Source organism: Corylus avellana, chromosome ca1, assembly GCF_901000735.1.
Source record: "Corylus avellana chromosome ca1, CavTom2PMs-1.0".
Classification (NCBI taxonomy): Eukaryota; Viridiplantae; Streptophyta; class Magnoliopsida; order Fagales; family Betulaceae; genus Corylus; species Corylus avellana.
The window spans coordinates 23,828,535-23,849,377 of record NC_081541.1 but is presented as its reverse complement, the minus strand read 5'-3'; the positions used below and the strand labels follow the sequence as shown (position 1 = coordinate 23,849,377).

The 20,843-nt window shown below is 36.6% G+C and overlaps 1 protein-coding gene across 1 annotated transcript; it reads left to right on the top strand.

Annotated features, from left to right (window-relative positions):
• Positions 1-11,107: 11,107 nt before the first annotated feature.
• LOC132185518 (protein RETICULATA-RELATED 1, chloroplastic-like) lies at positions 11,108-19,402 on the top strand. The gene is made up of 8 exons (XM_059599285.1): positions 11,108-11,602; positions 13,898-14,062; positions 14,245-14,337; positions 14,411-14,526; positions 17,353-17,451; positions 17,553-17,858; positions 17,996-18,160; positions 18,849-19,402. The coding sequence occupies exons 1-8, from the start codon at positions 11,252-11,254 to the stop codon at positions 19,132-19,134; spliced, it is 1,581 nt and encodes a 526-aa protein (XP_059455268.1). The 5' UTR covers positions 11,108-11,251; the 3' UTR covers positions 19,135-19,402.
• The last annotated feature ends 1,441 nt before the right edge of the window (positions 19,403-20,843 follow it).

Here is a 20,843-nt window from a genome sequence, read left to right as displayed (position 1 = left end):
AATATTGGCGCCTTTGCTACAATCATATTGTGATGTTTAACTTGATTATTTCCTGTTTTATTGAATTCCTCATATGAATGTGCTTGATCAACATATGCATGTGGTATATGTTGATCAAGATAACCTAAGTCCAATTAGGATAAAGATAACCTAAGTCCAAATTTCGGGACGATGTTGGCATAGCGTACTTCCGAAATAGGAAACTTCTATTTCACAATTGTGCAGAATCCAAATTTGAATCCAATCCAAATTTGAATCCAATCCGATTTTGACTCCAATTTGAGAAATTCCGATTTAATCATTTCATTTATTTGATTAAACTTAACCAAATCATATAGGTCATCTATTATGATTGGTTAAGGTTAACCATATCTTCTAGGTCTCCCCAATTTGCCCTTTAAGCTTGAAACTTTTCCAGAAACGCTTTCTTTTCTACCATGACCTTGATAAATGCTAAAATATTCATATTTTCAGCCCTTAACTTGCATGTTTTATTCCTTTGGTTTTACTTAATTAGGCCATTTTAATTCCTTTTTGTGTTTTTCATGTTTTTATAGGCTTTTGGAAGAAAATGAAGAAAAACTAGGTGATTTGGGCTCGAAGAGAGAAGATGGGAAACATCGGAACTCCCTGATACTGCGATCAATCGCAGGGTACTTGCGATCGAGCATAGTACCCGAGAGGACATAGCACAAAGCAGGCCAGGAGCGATCGAACGCATGCCAGAAGAAGGGTCGATCGCAGACCTGCGATCCAGCACACACGGGCTGCGATCGATCGCACCCGTGCGTAGGAGACAAACCAAGTTGGCGGCTAAGATGTCCCTATTTCCATATTAGGGTTTTCCAACTCCCAATTGTAATAGGATTGAAACCCTATGAAATCCCTAGGTTTTACTACTTTTCCAAGGACTTTTAAAGCCTATAAATAGACTCCTAAGCCTTTAGAATAGACAGGCTTGGAGAAGGGAGAAGAATAGGAGCTCTCAAGTTCAAGTCTCGGGTGTATTCTTTTCTATTTTTTTCTTTTATGAAGATGTTTAACATCAACTCTATGTGTAGCTAATTTATTTAGTAGGGCTGGATTGAAGCCCTAGTTATGTTTTGTTAATATTTCAATATTGGCGTCTTTGTGATGATCTTGTTATGCTATTTAACTTGATTAATACCTGCTTACATGAATTCTTCATATGTGTGTGCCTGATCAACATATGCATGTGGTATGGACTAGTTAGTTAAATCAATTTGGTTGACCGAGTCCTGGGTTTAACATAAGTAACAAGAGATATCTACGCCAGATTCTTGGGTTAACATTGGGAACCAGGAGTATATACCATGCCCTAGGCTTTGTGTGTTTGTCGATTTCCATAGAACATATGCTTTTCTAAAGAACAACTTAGTATATACCATGCTAAATCCTTTAGGGAAGAAAAGAGTTAGAGTATACATCATGCCTAACTTGTTGCTTAGGAAAATCTATAGTATAAGGAGTATACACTATGCCTTTAGGTTGACAAACATTAAATATGCATAACTTGATCAAAGCATTGGCATATCGATATATTAGCTTAATATAATTAGTGGTGGATATCAAAGCCCTACTCTTTATTATCTTCACTTCAACAATCAATCTTTATTTTACTTTTGCTTAAGGAATTTACTTTTAAACGAAAATTCAGCAATCCTCGTGGGAATGATCCTGTACTTGCACCCTATACTACCATGTTGACCTTGTGCACTTGCAGGTAAAACGTATAATTATTTACCTATTAATTTAGGTAGATAATTTGCACATCAAGTTTTTGGCGTCGTTGCCGGGGATTGCGGCGAATTTTGTTTAAATTTATTTTCCTTTAGTTTTGTTATTTTAATTTTCACTTTTTAATTTAGTGTTAGCAAAAACCAAAAAGAATTTCTCGTTTTCCCTAATTTTTTTTGTTTTCTGTTGCAGGTTGCGGGTTGGCATTCTGTGATTGCGATCAATCGTCAGCCAAGTGCAATCGAGCGCACTGCGATCAAACGCACCAACTTGCGAGCGAGCGCAGTTCCAGGGAGCTTCCGAACCAGGCAATACTGAAGCTGCCTAACTGAAGAAGTAATCTAGTTCATCCAAGGTCGTCGATCTCAAACCTCAATCGTCATTCCACTCGATCCTGAAATTGAGCGGACAATTCGACAACGACCTAGAGACAAAGAAGAAGAAGAAGTTGAAATGGAAGATTTGCAAGAAAATCCAATTGGGCCAAGACCCTTAGAAGCAAATCCACCATGGGTGAGGAGACCAATGAAGCAAGCATACGTCCTAGCAAACCTCCATCAACCCTCATGCATAGCATATCAACCGGAGGTGGACAGCAGCTATTATATCTCTCCCCAAATCCTCAATGCATTAACCCACTACAGAGGCACAGCTACTGAGGATCCCAACTTGCATCTTAAGGAATTCTTTGACTTATGCAAGTTGCAACATGTCCAAGTCCTAACTCCAGAGAGACTAAGGTTAGTTCTCTTCCCTTTTTCCTTGAAAGATAATGCTAAACCGTGGTACAATTCCTTGCCTGCAGAATCTATCCACACTTGGGAAAAATTGACCACCAAGTTTCTGAAGAGGTTTTTCCCAGCCCTGAAGACAAAACAACTCAAAAGGGAACTTCAAATGTTCCAACAACGAGACGGAGATTTGTTCTTTGAAGCCTGGGACCACTTTAATTCCTTACTTCTAAAGTGCCCCCACCACAACATTCATCAAGATGTGTAGGTACAAATTTTCTATGAAGGATTAGATGATACTAACAAAGGGATGGTTGATTCAGCTTGCGGAGGAACACTTATGGAAAGGAGTAGTGAGGAAGCTGTGGAACTTTTTGAGAAGTTAAGTGAGCACTCACAGCAATTTTGTTCAAGATGAAGGAGAGGAATCAAAAGCAAGGGCATGTATGAAGTGAATCTCAGTGGGGGATCAACCAATCAGTTGGCTGCAGTAGAAAAGAAATTGGATATGCTTGTCAAGGCCATGACTGTTCAGAAAATTTCACCTCTGCATCAAGACACACCAATCCAAGTATGTGCTATTTGTTCCCATTTAGATCACACCACTAAGAAGTGTCATTTATCTTCTTTTGCAGAACAAGAAGAGGTGAATTTTGTGGGACAAAACAATTATCCCCACAAGAACAACCCATACTCCAATACTTACAATCCAGGATGCCGTAAGCATCCAAATTTCTCCTGGAGCAATAATCAAGGACAACAGAAAGGGCCCCAACAAGCAAGCCAACCAGCTCAAGAGCCAAAGATGAACCAACTGGAGAATATGATACATAACCTTGTGACTTCACAACAGCAATTCATGGCTGATCAAAAACATGTCAATACAAAGACTGAGCAAGCCATACAAAAGCTGGAAGTGCAAATGGGTCAAATGGCAAAGGAGCTGAGTGAGAGGAAGCAGGGAGAATTTCCAGCTCAAACAATACCTAACCCAGGCAATCACAAGCAGCTGAAGGCAGTCACAATTCTAAGAGGTCCTGCTTTTACAAGAGCACTTGAGCCGAATTCTGAAGAGCTCATGATGAGAATCAACAAGCACCATTAAAGAATCCATTGGATGTTCCAGTTGGGCCTATATTAAGAGCAAGATGCAAGAAATCAAAGAAGCACTTAATGGGCTGATTCAAGAGATTTGGGCTGATTCTAAAATGGGCCATTCCAAGCTTGGCCCAAAGGGAGATGAAAGCATAATAAATTTGATCCAAGCTATTCACGGAGCAGATTGCACAAAATTTCCTTAGCAATGGCATGGATTAATGGTTGATTATGGCTGATTGACTATCAAATTATATACCAATTAATTGGATGATTCACTTGCCCAATTACATGCCAATTAATTGGTTGATTGACTTAAATCAACCTTAATTTTAGGCTTTTATTAGTTAGCCCTTTTTTACTTTATTTAGTTTCCAATGTTGTAAACCAATTTAATTTCCTTTCCATACTAGGCAGGTACTCTTATTTTCAGCCATGCTCTATAAATAGCATGCACTCATTGTAATGAGAGGATCATGAATGAAAATACAAAAGTGAGGTTTGCTTCTTCTATTAGTTCTTCAGAGAACTTGTGAACTTATCAAGGATTCTTCCTTGTGGCGTTCAAACTTTATACCTTCGGTTCGCGTTTCGTTTATAAACGTTGGGTCGAAGGTTGTTACTTTTTATACCTTTGGTTCGCGTTTCATTTATAAATGTTGGGTCGGGGTTTTCTATCTAAAATCTGATTTTTAGCTTTCTTGGGTTAATTTCCAATATTGTTTGTTGGGTCTCAAAGCGTGTCGATTGAGGTTCGCATCATTTGGTATCAGAGCACAGGCTCTAAAATCAGGTTTCCTATCCTTTTGTTTTTATCTTTTGTTTATTGTTATCATCCTATCTTGTTCTGTTTGTAGTCATTATTCCTTCTTGGTGTTTTACATCGTGCACTAAGTTAAAATCGTGCACCAAGTTCAAAAAAAAAAAAAAAAAAAAAAAAATTGTCCTCTTCCTTTTGATGTAGCTGATGATTTGAGGACGAATCCTTTGAAGAGAAGGGGAATGATGAGAATCAACAAGCACCATTAAAGAATCCATTGGATGTTCCAGTTGGGCCTATATTAAGAGCAAGATGCAAGAAATCAAAGAAGCACTTAATGGGCTGATTCAAGAGATTTGGGCTGATTCTAAAATGGGGCATTCCAAGCTTGGCCCAAAGGGAGATGAAAGCATAATAAATTTGATCCAAGCTATTCACGGAGCAGATTGCACAAAATTTCCTTAGCAATGGCATGGATTAATGGTTGATTATGGCTGATTGACTATCAAATTATATACCAATTAATTGGATGATTCACTTGCCAAATTACATGCCAATTAATTGGTTGATTGACTTAAATCAACCTTAATTTTAGGTTTTTATTAGTTAGCCCTTTTTTACTTTATTTAGTTTCCAATGTTGTAAACCAATTTAATTTCCTTTCCATACTAGGCAGGTACTCTTATTTTCAGCCATGCTCTATAAATAGCATGCACTCATTGTAATGAGAGGATCATGAATGAAAATTAGAAAAATGTGACGCTTGCGTCTTCTATTGGTTCTTCAAAGAACTTGTGAACTTATCAAGGATTATTCCTTGTGGCGTTCAAATTTATATACCTTCGGTTCGCGTTTCATTTATAAACGTTGGGTCGATGGTTATTTCTTTATACCTTTGGTTCGCGTTTCATTTATAAACGTTGGGTCGAGGGTTGTTTCGTTATACCTTTGGTTCGCGTTTCATTTGTAAACGTTGGGTCAAGGTTTTCTATCAAAATCTGCATTTTAGCTTTCTTGGGTCCGTATTCCAATATTGTTGTTGGGTCTCAAAGCAAGTCGATTGAGGTTCGCATCATTTGGTATCAGAGCACAGGCTCTAAAATCAGGTTTACTATCCTTTTTTTTTTTTTTTGTTTATCATTATCATCCTATCTTTTGTTTATTGTTATCATCCTATCTTGTTCCGTTTGTGTTCCTTATATCTTGTTGTTGTGCGCGTCGTACACCAAGTTCAAAAAAAAAAAAAAAAAGGAGACGTCAAAAAAAAATTGTCCTCTTCCTTTTGATGTAGCTGATGATTCGAGGACGAATCCTTTGAAGAGAAGGGGAATGATGAGAATCAACAAGCACCATTAAAGAATCCATTGGATGTTCCAGTTGGGCCTATTAATAGAGCAAGATGCAAGAAATCAAAGAAGCGCTTAATGGGCTGATTCAAGAGATTTGGGCTGATTCTAAAATGGGGCATTCCAAGCTTGGCCCAAAGGGAGATGAAGGCATAATAAATTTGATCCAAGCTATTCATGGAGCAGATTGCACAAAATTTCCTTAGCAATGGCATGGATTAATGGTTGATTATGGCTGATTGACTATCAAATTATATACCAATTAATTGGATGATTCACTTGCCAAATTACATGCCAATTAATTGGTTGCTTGACTTAAATCAACCTTAATTTTAGGCTTTTATTAGTTAGCCCTTTTTTACTTTATTTAGTTTCCAATGTTGTAAACCAATTTAATTTCCTTTCCATACTAGGTAGGTACTCTTATTTTCAGCCATGCTCTATAAATAGCATGCACTCATTGTAATGAGGGGATCATGAATGAAAATTAGAAAAATGTGACGCTTGCGTCTTCTATTGGTTCTTCAAAGAACTTGTGAACTTATCAAGGATTATTCCTTGTGGCGTTCAAATTTATATACCTTCGGTTCGCGTTTCATGTATAAACGTTGGGTCGATGGTTGTTTCTTTATACCTTTGGTTCGCGTTTCATTTAGAAACGTTGGGTCGAGGGTTGTTTCGTTATACCTTTGGTTCGCGTTTTATTTGTAAACGTTGGGTTGGGGTTTTCTATCCAAAAAAATCTGAATTTTAGCTTTCTTGGGTCCGTATTCCAATATTGTTGTTGGGTCTCAAAGCAAGTCGATTGAGGTTCGCATCAGCATGGCTTTGCCCCTATATTGTGGGCCCCCAGTAAATAGGAGAGACGTAACGGGAAGTTTATTTTCCCAACACCTTCAATTTGGATGGTTGGTAAAAGCTCACTTTTACAACCTCCAATAAGAAGTTGACACATCATCTAAAAACACTAGGTACAATATAAATAAAATGAACAACAAAACACTAAATATTTAAAAAAGAAATGATGTGTGCAAATTTAAATAACTCGCAAGAGCACGAGTCGTGTGTAATAAAGCGTGTGCAAGTGTAAGGTCGAACCACATGGAATTGTGTTGCAAAAATCAAATTTTTAATCTAAACTAATTCTATTTTAACCTAGTTCCAAAGTTCAAGTGATTTTGTCGTGCAAAATTAAAATAAACTAAATAAAATGACTAAAAACAATTAATGGAAAAACACCATGGTTTTTCGAATTCACCTCGCCAAATCAAACAACATATTCTTGCATTTTATACATAAAACCGACAAACAATAAGTTTTATACATTGTTCAAAGTTCGTAAAAATGCATATTAAATCATTCGATGAATCCAACCGTTAAACGAACCATAACGAATATCTAATTGAGATCAAATCATCCACTGTATCCGTTTGATATACGAATCACAATGGATATCCATTCTCAATCGAATCATTTGATGTATCCATCGAAGAAACACAACGAATATCCAACTTTCTATGAATAAAAGACACAACATTCAATTCAAATGAAATTAATCAAGCAATTGAATTGAATTCGAACAACAATTTGATTAAACATTGGAATTGTATAAATAAAATGACAAGAATGTGTTTGTTTATCAATGACGAGGCTTCATCTTTAACCTTAAGACAAAATGAATTAAAACCCTAAGACACATAAAACTTACAAAGAGAAACCTAGCAAAAGCCCTAGAATGACAAAAAGTCAAAAGTATGCTCTCTACAGCACCTCCCAACATGTGTTTTGCAAAATAAAAAGTGATATAAATACTAAAACCTAGGGCTTCAGTACTGCCAGGTCAACACGGGTGCGCTCGATCGCACACTAGGTGCACTCGAGCATGCGTCAGGGCTCTGCGGCGCAGCACTTAGGCGCTGCGAGTTTGGGTGATTGCACGAGTGCACTCGATTGCGGTCCCCCTGCGCTCGAGAGCACTTCCAGAGATGCTCCTCTTCAACTTCTTCGCAATTTTCAGACCAAAAACCGTAGTTTTTTCTCAATGACTTGCAAAACACTAAAACACCAAAACTACCCAAAAAAAATCAGAAAATAACAAAGCTAAGGATTTAACAAATACAAGTTAAAGGGCTCAAATATGCAATATTTGGCACTCATCAAGAAAAAAAAAAAAACAAAAAAAAAAAAAACGTATTTTCACTTCATGCCTCTTCTCTTGGCATTAGTACTCCTCATCTCCTAGTTTCCAAACCATAATTCTTACAAGAAATTGCCTCTTGCGAATAGCTAAAGCAATTGGTCTTGGGATATTATTTGTCTATTTAAATGATGACAAAATGAACTCGAATTCCCAAGTGTGTAGCGAGTGGTGAAATGTGAACGCAAGGAGACGAATCCGAACCCCTAAGCCAGACATTTCATATTGTAGGGCAGTTGAACAAATTTTTATTTTTATTTTTTTGATATCGGGGAACCTCTACAAGGTAGGTTAGAGATGAAACCAGGAAGTTCTATGAGAAGGGGCCAAAGCAAAAAATTTTCTTATTTTTTTTTTTTTTTTTTTTTTTTTTTTTTTTTTGCATATGTAATGAACCGGTAATTTTTCTATTTTTTTTCTTTTTCTAATCATTGGTACTTAAACACAATGACGAATTGAGCTTAGAATTGTGTCAAATTATCCAATTAAATGTTTAAATTCTAACAACAAATATTCTCAATATTTAATAACCAAAATATCCAAATTACAAGACCACTTAGATTGAGAATTGAGCTTAGAATACTAACCTCAAAAAGTGCGACATGCGTTGAGTTATTTTGCATCTCGTTGATTAACATCATATTCCCATATGTGATGATGCAATCCAGGATCAAACTTCAATGAACTAATATCAAATTTATTGTCATCAACTCCCCGAAGTCATTTAACCCTATAATTATTATTCTCTTCTTATTCCATTAATCTAACAACGTACCCCCAATTTATAATACTCATATTCACATACAATAATCAATATGATTCAAATATGACATATTAGAACCTAAACCCCATAGACATCAATTTCCATTGAACTCATGAAAGTCTAGGGTTAATTAACACTTTAAATGTAATTAACGCATCCAATTAGCAATCCTAATGTTCACATACCAAAAGCCTTAATTTAATTCATATTACACAAATTAGGGTTTATGTCCATATTATGAACAATAGTGAAATTGAAGCTTTCACCCATTAATCTAGCAACTCGAAGCTTAAATCATGCATAGAAATCCGATGGGTAGAACAAATTCCCAAATCATTATGATTTCAAACTTGAAATTCAATGGGTAGAACAAAAACTCAATGAGAAACTGCAAATTTCAACAATATAGCAAAATCCTCAAAATCTCATGCATGAACCCTAATTTTCGAACCAAACCCAAAGTCTCTCTCTCAATTTGCAGCTCTCTATCTCTCTATCTCGTTCTCTCTCTCTCTCTCACAGACGCTCCATTTCACTTTCACTTTCCACTCTAATTTTCGGACCAAATCCAAAGTCTCTCTCTCAATCTGTAGCTCTCTCTCTCTCTATCTCGTTCTCTCTCTCTCTCTCTCTCTCTCTCTCTCTCTCTCACAGAGACGCTCCATTTCACTTTCACTTTCTACTCTTCTCTTCCCTGCCAACACACTGACGCACATGAGAGAGAGTTCTCAATTTGGAACTCTCTTTCAATCTTCGGAGCTCTCTCTCTCAGGTGCGTCAGTGTGTTGGAAGTGAGAGAGAGAGAGAGAGGCTGGGTACAGGGGTGCCATGTCCAAAGGAAAAAAGATTTTTTTGTTTTTTTTTTTTTTTGGGTGTCGCAATTCCCATTGGTAGGAAAAAAGGTTTTTTTTTTTAAATCTTTGGGCACCCCCAAAGACTATTGTGGCTTCGCCACTGGTTGTAGAGAATGATATGATGAGCGTGATTCTTCTGATGTGATGCAGCCTGACTTGGTGGGATGCAAAGAAAACAGTAACAAGAAGAAAAATAATTGATTTTAGATCTTGAGTCTATCAAAGATCTAAGAATTATTCTCAAAATTATAGAGTCTATCTATGGTTTGGAAGAAATATGAAGAAAACTAAACTCTGAGGCTTTTTATTGATGAAAACTGAAATAATAATCAAAGCTACGTTTCTGGAGGCTATAAGCATGTATTTATAGCCCCAAGAGTCCTAAACCTAGAAGGAAACACAATTAAGTCGGTTTAATAAAGCTACGCTGGCAGTCCCGACGGGACATAGGGTCGTCTAGACGAGTAGAGGAAAGAAAACAACAATTGTAGAAAAATAACATAGGCGTCCGGACGAACTTGCTGACGAACTCCAGACGAGGCCCTCTGTTTGGCCTCCGTCCGGACAGGGTTGTAGACGAGCTCCGAACGAGGCCCTTTATTTAAACCTTGTTCGAACTTGCGGCAGACAAGCTTCAGACAAAGCCCTTGGATACATGGGAGTCTGGATGGGTGCTCTCCTCGTCCGGACGGGCTTCAGATTTCTTGCGTGTTTGTGACCTGGTCTTGATTCTTCAAGGCGCCTCCACACTCATATCTCCTTGGGTCTTCCTCATGTAATTCCAAGCATCCCGATCTACATCATGATGAGAGTAACATTAGGATGTGGTGCAATTCATTGCCGGCTAGCCATACAAGGGGTGGATGCTTTTGGGTAACAAGGGCTGCCCATCACCATTCTTGAAGTTGGGTATTTTACACGCGTTCCAGTCGTCGGTGAAAATATTGAATAGCCGGTGCCTTTGCAGTGGTGGGTGTGGGACTTGAAGACCAACCCATTGGCGGAGTAGCAGTGAGGAATTGTTGGCGTTAGGCGTTGTTCGGCGGAGGATATGGCGGTGGCTAGGTTGGCTCGGTGAGGTTATGCCGATTGAACGTGAAAGGGGGTTGTTGGCAATTGAAATGGAGAAAGTGCTTTTGATAGTGTGTTTTTGTGTTTATTGTCATTTGGTGAGATAACTGATTTGTATACTTTTTATTGGAGGCCGTAAAAATGAGATTTTACACCCATCTTGCTAGGAAGAGCTCTCTATTTTTGTAATGAAAGTCGGGTCATTGCGTGGCTTGGAAAAAAAAAAAAAAAAAAGTAGCTTTTGATAAGGAGAATATGCCCTAAAAAAAAGTAGTTACGTGTATAGTTTTCAACAAAACTTGAAGAAACGAACGGCGGATGGTAGTTAGTTGAAAGACCATCCGGTACGTATAGTTTGGTACACACAAGGATGACCATAGCCCGGCCCGGCCCATTGAAACAACCAAAGCAAGCCGGCCTTAAGCTGCTTCCTGAGTCCACTCACCAAACCCGCCCGAGTGAACTCACCTGGCTAACCACCCAAGTTTGGGATTGGGTTGCTCTCTCGTGTTTGTCACGTAGTCGGCTCTATCAAAACCCCCCACACCGTCCCCTCTTTCTCTCTCTCTCAAATTCTCTCTCTCACACTCGCTCCCTTGAGAGAGAGACGGCAAGAACTCCCAATACCTCCTATGAGAAAATTCTACCTCTGATTTTCTCGGTGTCCAAGCAGAAAATGTCTCACGCGGTTTTCCATACGGCGCAATTTATGCCCATAAAGACCTTGGCTTCGAAGCCCAAGGTGGGGCCTTTTTTACCGGTTGTGCATCCGGTGGCCGATAAGATGTGCCGGAGGGGACTGGTGCTGAGGGCCTCCGCTTCGTCGTCCTCGGCCCAGGTGGGTGGGGACTCCGTTGGTCTGTTGGAGCGCTGCTTTGTAGCGCCACCGACACCTGGCGGTTCCGATTCTGCTTCGGCGGTGATGGTTGCTCCGGTTATGAAGGGGCAGTACGGTGCGTTAGGTTCGGTTACTCTGGAGAAGGGCAAGCTCGATATGTCTCAGAAGCAATCCCAGTCTAGCCCCGAGGTCTGTTCGTCTTTTATTTTATTTTGCTTCATTTATTTTTATTTTTATTTTCTTTTTGCTGAGAAATGTAAATTGGAGTTCTTTTATGTGTTGTTTGGTTGCTGAGAAACTGGGAAAGTTGAAGAAAATGACTTGAGAACCCCACTTGATAGAACCATATGCAAATTTTTATTTATTTTTTTTGAGTTGGTGCTCTTCAGAGTTTGGGAGCGGAAATCAAAGAAGAGAGTAAAAATTACAATTTCAATTTTATAATTTAGGGAAATCATTGATTCTTTAAAATTTAGAGCTTCAGTGAAGCTCTATATTTTAAAAAGACCAAAAGGGAAGCTCTCACTATTGTAATTGCGCAAGTGAGAGCTTGTGAAGAAATTATATATGATATTCCGTGTGTCATCCCTAGCATTATAACCTGTGTGGTGGATCTTTTGGTGTGCATTATAACATGTGTGGTGGATCTTTTGGCGTGTTGGAATAGGAGGGTCAGCTCGAATGACATCATTATCATTTGGAATGAAATTGCTTCCTTTTTATTGTCGTGCATTTGGAGCGCTCAAAGCTTCGATGATTAAGAGAGGATTGACGGATTTGTTTTCTTAAAGCCTTATTTGAGTGGATCTCTACTACCACATTTCTCCATGTCTCTAGTTATGCAGATTTTTGTTCTCTTTTTTATTGTTCTTGATTTGCTAGGTGTTTCTCTTGCATACATCCCATGTATTTGGGATGCGCTCTTTGCACTTTTAATGAATTTATTTTATAGAGTAATAATAATAATAATAATAATAAATACTTAATAACCTTCTCTATGGGTGTACATATACAGCTTGTTGAGATTTTAGAACTTTAGGCTTATCGGTTCACCAAATTACTTTCCTTGGAGATGTTATCTTATTGCGTATAATGTAATAGAAGATGCTTTTCCCTAATTTTCAAATCATTAGCAAAGCAAGTGTTGTAAAAAACGTCATGATTTTTTCAAAAAATTGAAATCTGTGAAGTAAAGTGAATATTATTATCTATTAGTTGGATACTGAGATATGTTCTGGTGTGTTTATGATCATGACTATCAAATTTGAAAACACTTTCTACCATTATAAGCAACATGGTAAGAGCGGATCATATTCTAGCTTCATACAGAGTCTTACCACCTGTTCTGTGAGTTTTTCCTGAAGGCTTGGTGAAGCAATACTTCCTTTTTTGGTGATTCTGATCCAGTTAGTTGTAGGTGTGTCTTGAGGGATGATGGTGGCTAGCTTGAGTTTTACATTCCTCACATCTTTTTATTTGATTGAAAGAAACAAGAACTTTGCTAATATTTTGGTAGAAGGAGATAGGGTCTAGACAAGTTTGGAGTTCAAGAAGTGGACGCTTGAAATTACTCTAACTTGTCAAAGTGAAGAATTGAAGTTTGCATATTCTTCTGTAAGTCCGTCATTCATATATCAGCATTGGCATCTACCATCCTTCCATTTTCTGCCACATGTTTTGATTTTGTGTTTGATACTTCTTCAAATTTTGTTTTCCATTTTTTCTAGGGATTTCTCACTTTCCTCTTAATTTTAATTTTTGAATCTATATAATCTGTGATGCGTGATTTGTAGTATGCCATTTAAGTTTTGATTTCCAATTTTGAAGTTTGGAGTTTTTGAAAATTTCAGATTCGGTGGTAACTTCTCTGGGCACAACCTACTCTTAAATATTTCTAAATAATTTTTGAAGAAAGAAAAAGATGAATTGATTTTGGACATCTTTCTCTCTATAAGATATAAGATATAAGATTGGCTTAGGTGGGCTGGTGTGCTTTTTTGAATGTGTGTTTGTTAATTAAATTAAGACATAAAAAAAAATTAGATTAAGGCTTCAGAGAAATATGAATCATGGAACTGATGAATTTAGTTTCTCAGACCTTTTTGTTAGTTCTCAAGCACTAATACTGTATTATAGGGAACTAGTTTACTGGTACAGGACAGCATAATAGGAGTTCACATTTAGATGCTCTCAGAATAAACATGTTTGTTGAGATGGATTTGAAGTTCTTGTGTCTGAAACTGGTGAAGTTGGTGGATATCATTGCTTTATTGTGTATATTTTTTAGAGGACCCAACCTGCTTATAGATTTGATAATTTATTTCTAAGTTGGATGCTGATCTAGGTCTGAGTACTCAGATTCAAGGTTCCGCATTCATTTAACCGGTTAACTGAATGATTCTACTTTCAGTTGGTTTAATCATATTGTGATGAAAATCATTCAGTTTTTTTTGGGCAAGATGGCTGACACTGTTGAAATTGCAGACTGCAATTGGGGGAGGTGGTGGAGATATTGGAAAGAAAATAAATCATGGTGGTGGTGATGGTGGTGATGACGATGGCGACGACGACGATTACTTTGACGACTTCGATGACGGCGATGAAGGAGATGAGGGAGGCCTATTTAGGAGAAGGAAATTTATTGAGGAGGTACATTTTTACCTATTAAATCCTTTTTATGCTTATCAAAAAAAAATTATTGAGGAGGTTAAATTCTCATACATACTCAAATACACTAAGCCATGCTCCTTGAGTAGATAAAATGTTTTGTCTTTGAATGCTGTTAATATTAATGTTTTCTGATGCAGTTATAATTTTATGCCTTTTACCAGCTTTTTGATCGTAAATTTGTGGATGCGGTGTTACATGAGTGGCAGCGGACAATGATGGATTTGCCTGCTGGATTCCGCCAAGCTTATGAAATGGTATAGTATTTTTCTAAGTATGTGCTTTTGCCAAGAATTTTGTCTATGGATACCGACTCAATTTTGCCTCCAGGGTCTGGTCAGCTCTGCTCAAATGGTAAGATTCCTAGCAATCAATGCCAGGCCGACTAATACTAGGTTCATTTCTCGAGCACTTCCTGAAGGGATATCAAGGGCATTTATTGGCAGGTGATTTTTGTTGAACTGTCCTATGATTTCACATTGTAGGCTGTTAACTTTACTGTGTTCCCTCATAATCTTTGTTAGTTCATCATTTATTACAAAATTTTAAATTGATAGGAAATGATGAATCTAATTATTTAATTAGTACTTTAACATTCATTACGTGTAGATTCAAACTTAACCTCAACAAGTGAGACCCAATATGTGGGATGTTTACCTGAAATGGAGGGTAAATTGTGGACTTAGGGTTCGAACTCAAAACTTCTGCTCTGATATTATGTTAAATCATTACATATCCTAAAAGTTTAAGGGTGTGTTTGGCTTTGCGATTTCATAGACAAAGAGTGCGATTTTAAATCAAATCTCAGAAAATGATTGGTTTGGGAATGTGTTCTTAAAAAATTGAGATTTGAAAATGCATATTTTCTGCGATTTCAAATCGTAGATAAGAAGGATATTTTTTTTAAAAAAATGCTCAATTTTAAAGGTCCAACCATGATTTTGCCAAAAGCTTAATTGCGTTTTTAAAAATCACGTTTTCAAATCGCACATTTTAAAATCACTATTTTAAAACCGCACCTTTTGAAATCGCAAACCCAGATGGACCCTCAACTGGTAGGAAATAGTAAATCTAATCATTTAATTAATACTTTAACAATCCGCTACCTTTACAAATTAATCTTGTTCAATCTCTCTTTTTGGTTGCTTACTGATCATATCTGCAATATTTGCATCAGTGTTTTGCAATTGGTTTTCTCTTTAATCATTCTTTGGTAAGAAAGATTCCCTTTTATGTTCCAAATGTTGTACATGCTTTGTTAGATGCCATTAAAACAGTGATAGCTTTGACCAGTAAAAGAATTCAGTTAAATGGCTATAAACTTATCTTGCTTTAGAAAATGAGAAAAACCTTTACATATGTTAAATTACAATAGTATCTGAATATAATGCAACTTCTTCATGGCAGGGTAATTTACTGTGAGATACAAGATTGCAATTAGTCTAATACTCATTATACCCTTGAAATTAGGCTTCTGTCTACGGATTATTGTTCCTTATCTTTGTTCAGTTTTCTGTAGCAGAATGGAGGCCTTGCATAAGTGTAAGAGTTATTTAATGAATCCCCTGAGAATACAGTAAAGGTTTTTTTGATGATCTCTACCCCATGTTGAGACTCTGGGTTTTGCACATGCAGTTCAATTAGACTGTATGAGATGATTGGCCTTGATTTGTTGAGGTATTAAGGCAATCAAGTTACAATCAAGCCATTGGATATGGGTTTTGCCTATGCAGTTCAATTAGACTGTATGGATGAGTTTAAAAGGCTGTCTGAATAGACTGGACTTGTGGGAGCTGTTCTGAAAGGTAATAGAGTTCAGGAGATCGATTATCATGTTGCTAAGAGTTTGGAAAGAAGAAAATAGAGGGTTATAAAGTGGCTTTTGGAGGATTAATTGGTGGAGAACAAAGACTTAGGGTTTATAAAGATATAAGGGAAGGATTGAATTTGGATTTGAGGTAAAGCAAGGATAGTAGGAATCAGGTTGCTGTTAGCATGGCTTTCAGCTGTAATAAACAGTAACAGAGGCTCGGTTTAATATTTTTGGGTGGCTAGGTTTTATTATTTAATGAGAAAAAGGTTGGTTCTAGTAAAGTATGAGTGTTGTGAATGTTTTTTTTTTTTTGATCTGCCTGTATGTTTAAGAATGATAAAGGTGCAGGAAAGCAGAAAATGTAAAGAACAAAGACGAAATAAAGAAGAGAAAATAAATCAGAATATCACATGTTTAACAAAGCAAAGCTGTAAATCTCATACTAGCCACTAATTCAAAAAGAGATAATTTTAAGCCTTTTTCAAAATGAGCAAACCATAAATGGAACTATTCATAATCCTTTCATATATATATATATTTTACTTTATAAAAAAAGCTCTACAAGTAACTAATAAAGGCCCAACGACTACTGTGGTCACTTGACTAAAATGGTTATTTATTTAATTGGCATGGGCCTTTTAGTTGACACAACACATTAAGCCTTAGTCTATCTATGGCTTCCAAACTGCTGGGTTCTTTTGACCCATGCTGCTATTGTGTCACTATCATTCTAAACTTTGGTTTCATGATGCTTACACGGATTTCATGAAAAATCATGCTCCCCCCATCTCACAATAGATCAGAATTATAGATTGCATGCATTTTAATACTCTTTCTGAAATTCCCTTAGATAGGCCAAGAAAAGTAGGTTTAGATTTGAAGAAAAGTGAGTTCAAATGTGGAAAAAGATGGATTCAAATTTTAGTGTATGTAGGGCTGTTTACCCGAATTTTTTATGCCCATTAATAAAGTTGGTTCCTACTTATCAAAAAAAAAAAATGTATGTAGGGCTGTTAAATAGATAAATGCTTTCATTTTTGAAAATTTTCATCTTTTTGCAAGTCTAAAATGGAGAGCACATAATCTATTGTGGGATAGAGGGAGTTTAAGATATTCATATAATAGTTGTCATTCTGGCTGGTGATGCAGGCTGTATTTGTTTAAGAATCAGGGTTCACTATTATAATTGTTCATGTGTAGTGAGACTGTCTTAATAGATACCTGGATATGAATGTTTTGTGTCATCAGATGTACATAATCGAAGGCAATGATGTATTAGTAGAAATGGATGTTTATTAAACTCTATAACATAACATAAATTATTTTTACGTCATCCTCTCAATAATGTTTTGAAGAACTAAGTGGTGGATTATTTTCTATGTGCATTAGCAGTAAGTGGTGGTTTGGGTCTATCCTCAAATTCTATTATGTGATAAACTAATGTTGTTCTGTTGCACAGGATGATTGCAGATCCTGCCTTCTTATATAAGCTTCTTTTAGAGGAGGCTGCTACAATTGGTTGTTCAGTTTGGTGGGAGTTGAAGAATCGCAAGGATAGGTGTGTGCTTTTTTTCATGGAAACTGGAAAGGGAAATGAAACTTTATGACATACCCATTCAATATACTTAACTTCTAGTTTCTGCTTTGCTATGGTTGTAGGATAAAGCAAGAATGGGATCTGGCACTTATTAATGTGCTCACAGTAGCAACCTGCAATGCCATTGTTGTTTGGTCACTTGCTCCTTGTCGCTCATATGGTAACACATTCCAATTCGATTTGCAAAATACATTGCAGAAGCTCCCAAACAATATATTTGAAAAGAGTTACCCACTTCGGGAATTTGATTTGCAAAAGAGATTTCATTCGTTCTTCTACAAGGCTGCGGAGTTGTGTATGGTTGGGTTAAGTGCTGGAGCAGTACAAGGTGCATTGTCAAACGTTTTGGCTAGTAAAAAGGAGGGAAGGTAAGCATGCCTTAAAAACATGCATTCCGTTTGTCTATTTCCTTTTCACCTTAATAGAAGGAAGTAAAGAACTCTGCATGTGATTGGGTGAATTAGTCCAACTCATTTACTTTGGGTCACCTATAATTGTTCGGCAGGTTATCTGTGACAATTCCATCTGTGAGCTCTAATGCGCTTGGTTATGGTGCATTTCTCGGTCTTTATGCAAACCTCAGATATCAGCTGATATGTGGATTTGATAGATCAATGGCCAACCATTTTGATGTCATCGCAGTGGCACTGTTCTTTAGCACAGCTTTGAGGTCTGTTTCTTTAACTAGTAAACAGTCATTCATATATTGAGCCTTACACTTTGCTGGTGCACACTTAGGTAGTTATGTTATCATTTTCTCTTGCTTAAGGAAGGACTTTTCTCTTTTCCTTTTCCTATTTTATTAAATTGATATGCTATGGCTTTGGCTGCTTTATCAAATTAGTCAAATAATTTCTTAGTTGTGTGATATTCTAATTGTAGCTGCCTCTATTTTATTATTTTAACTTTTATTATCTGTGTAATCATGTTTAGGAAAGGATGGTTTCTTAGACTTCTTCTACAAAATAGATATAATATTCTTTAGGCTTATGTTGTTGGTCTGTCAATATATCTACTCAATATTTTAATCGTGTTGGCATATTTGCCTAATATGTTCTGAGAGCTTCATCCAGTTGTATTTGCATTCTCTTGGTTACATGCTTTCTATGTTTGATGGACCCATTTATAAGTGTCATATTATGAATTAGGTGTCTTCTTTTCTATAATCCTGCTTCAAGTGGTGGGCTGGTTCCATTATCTTGAAATCTTTGAGAGATCCTGTTAATATTCAGCATCTTGAGTAAATTGAAATCTGTGACTACAGATGATGAGAGTAATGTTTGTTTGGTTTGTTTATGTACGTAAAATAAATTATTCCCCACCTTTCAACATTAACGCTTGTATGTGATTTGATGCAGGATTTTGAATGTTCAATTAGGAGAGAGATCAAGGGTGGCTTGGCTAGGGGTAGAGGCAGACCCACTGGTTGATTCAGACAGCCTCTTGAAGGTTTACAGCAGGCCTCCGGAGGACGTTGATGAGGCATCTTCGAAATGGTTTATATCAAAGAAGGCAGTTATTTCCGGGCTTGGGCTCCTTGGCATCAAACAGGGAACTGTTGACTCAGTTTCTGACGGGCAACCATTGTCGGTGCCTAAGGCTCGGAGAAAGAGGATTGTCCGGAAGAAGGTGACTACAGGATGAACATAATATAGTTTTGTTGATGCCATGAGAGTCACAGTCCAATTTTGCCGGCGAACTTGCTCCACAAAGTAAGAGCTGCAAGGAGGAGGTAGTGTCCCATTAATGATTCCATGACTGCTTCAGCCATGAGGGGCAGCTAAAACGAACAAAATTAATGAACTAGAACTAGAATAATATGTTTTTCGGGGGAGGACTTCTTGATTTTTCTTTTGTCCCTTAAAACAACACTTGGACATATAATATCTTATTCAACTTCTTCTCTGTCTGAGATTCTTGTATTCAGAATTTTTTTTTACTAGTTTTCAGATTGCATTGTTTTGAAGAATAAGTTGAACATTATTTGTTTTGGCATCGGCTCGCAGGATTTAGCTGCAAAACCTGTTTGTCATGTCTCATACAATTCCGAGGAATTTTCAAATGTCAATATAATAATAATAATAATAATGTAGTTTTCTCAAATTATCCCTCCCTGCTGCAAGAATTGATAAAAACAATGTTGAATTCATGGCATATCAAAATTTGAAGGACCTAAGAAGAACACTAGAGAGAGATTGTTGGAGTTGTTAATGTGAAACAGCAATCCTAAACCCAAATTAATGAATACAAGATGTCACAAATTATAATAAGTTAGCTGGAACTTTTCTGAAGTTGTTAATTTTTTTTTTTTAAAAAAAAAAAGAGAGAAAAGTACACATACTTTCTTCAAACTACGACCCGATTATCAATGTTCTTCCCAAATTATTAGTTGTGTCAATGTCCTTCATAAACTAGCAATAAATGTCAATGTCTTCAATTGACATTTACAAACTGCAATTTTATAAATGTTGCAGTTTATAAATGTCAATAGAAGTACACATACTTTCTTCAATTTATAAACTATCAATTGACAAAATTGGTAGTTTTGGGGGCATTGACAATGAGGTCGTAGTTTGAGGGGGGGTATGTGCAATGGCGGAGCTAGGATTAGGCACTTGTAGGGGCAAGACTAATAAGGTTTTTTTGTTATGAGGGTACTAATAATTAATAATATAAAATATATTATATTTGTATAGATAGACAATAATAAGCGTGCATTTGGCATTGTGATTTTATAGACAAAAAATATGATTTTAAGCCAAATCATAGAAAATGAGTTATTTGAAATTGTGTTTTAAAAAAATTGCGATTTAAAAAAGTAAAAAATTATGTGTTTTCAAATCGTATACAAGTTAGTACTTTTTTGAAAGAACATAATTTTAAAGGATAAACTGAGATTTTAAATGTCAAACTGCGATTTTACCAAACACATAAATTACGTTCTTAAAAATTATGTTTTTAAATCTTACATTTTAAAATTGTTATTTTTAAATTGCAAACTTAAATAAACTCTAAGCTTTTGTATATAGACATTCACTTTCATCGGTCAAATAATTGCATGCACAGTTAAACATGGTTAAAAGCTTTTTATTTTTCTTTTTCTGAAATTCCGCGTTCTTTCAAATAAAATTTAAAAAGTACAAATTTTGCATCACCACATTGAGAATTCGATTCAATCTTTTACGATGCTTCTTTCATCTATAATTTCCAGCCTTTACGGACAAATTAAGATGATGTTAATTTGCAGTGTAATAAGTTGCTTTGTCCCTAATAGCCGACAGATTGGAAACATTAATGGTAGTGCTGTGAGGAAGGCCATTGGAGGAAGCATCCTCCTGGGCTGCTAGAGCCTT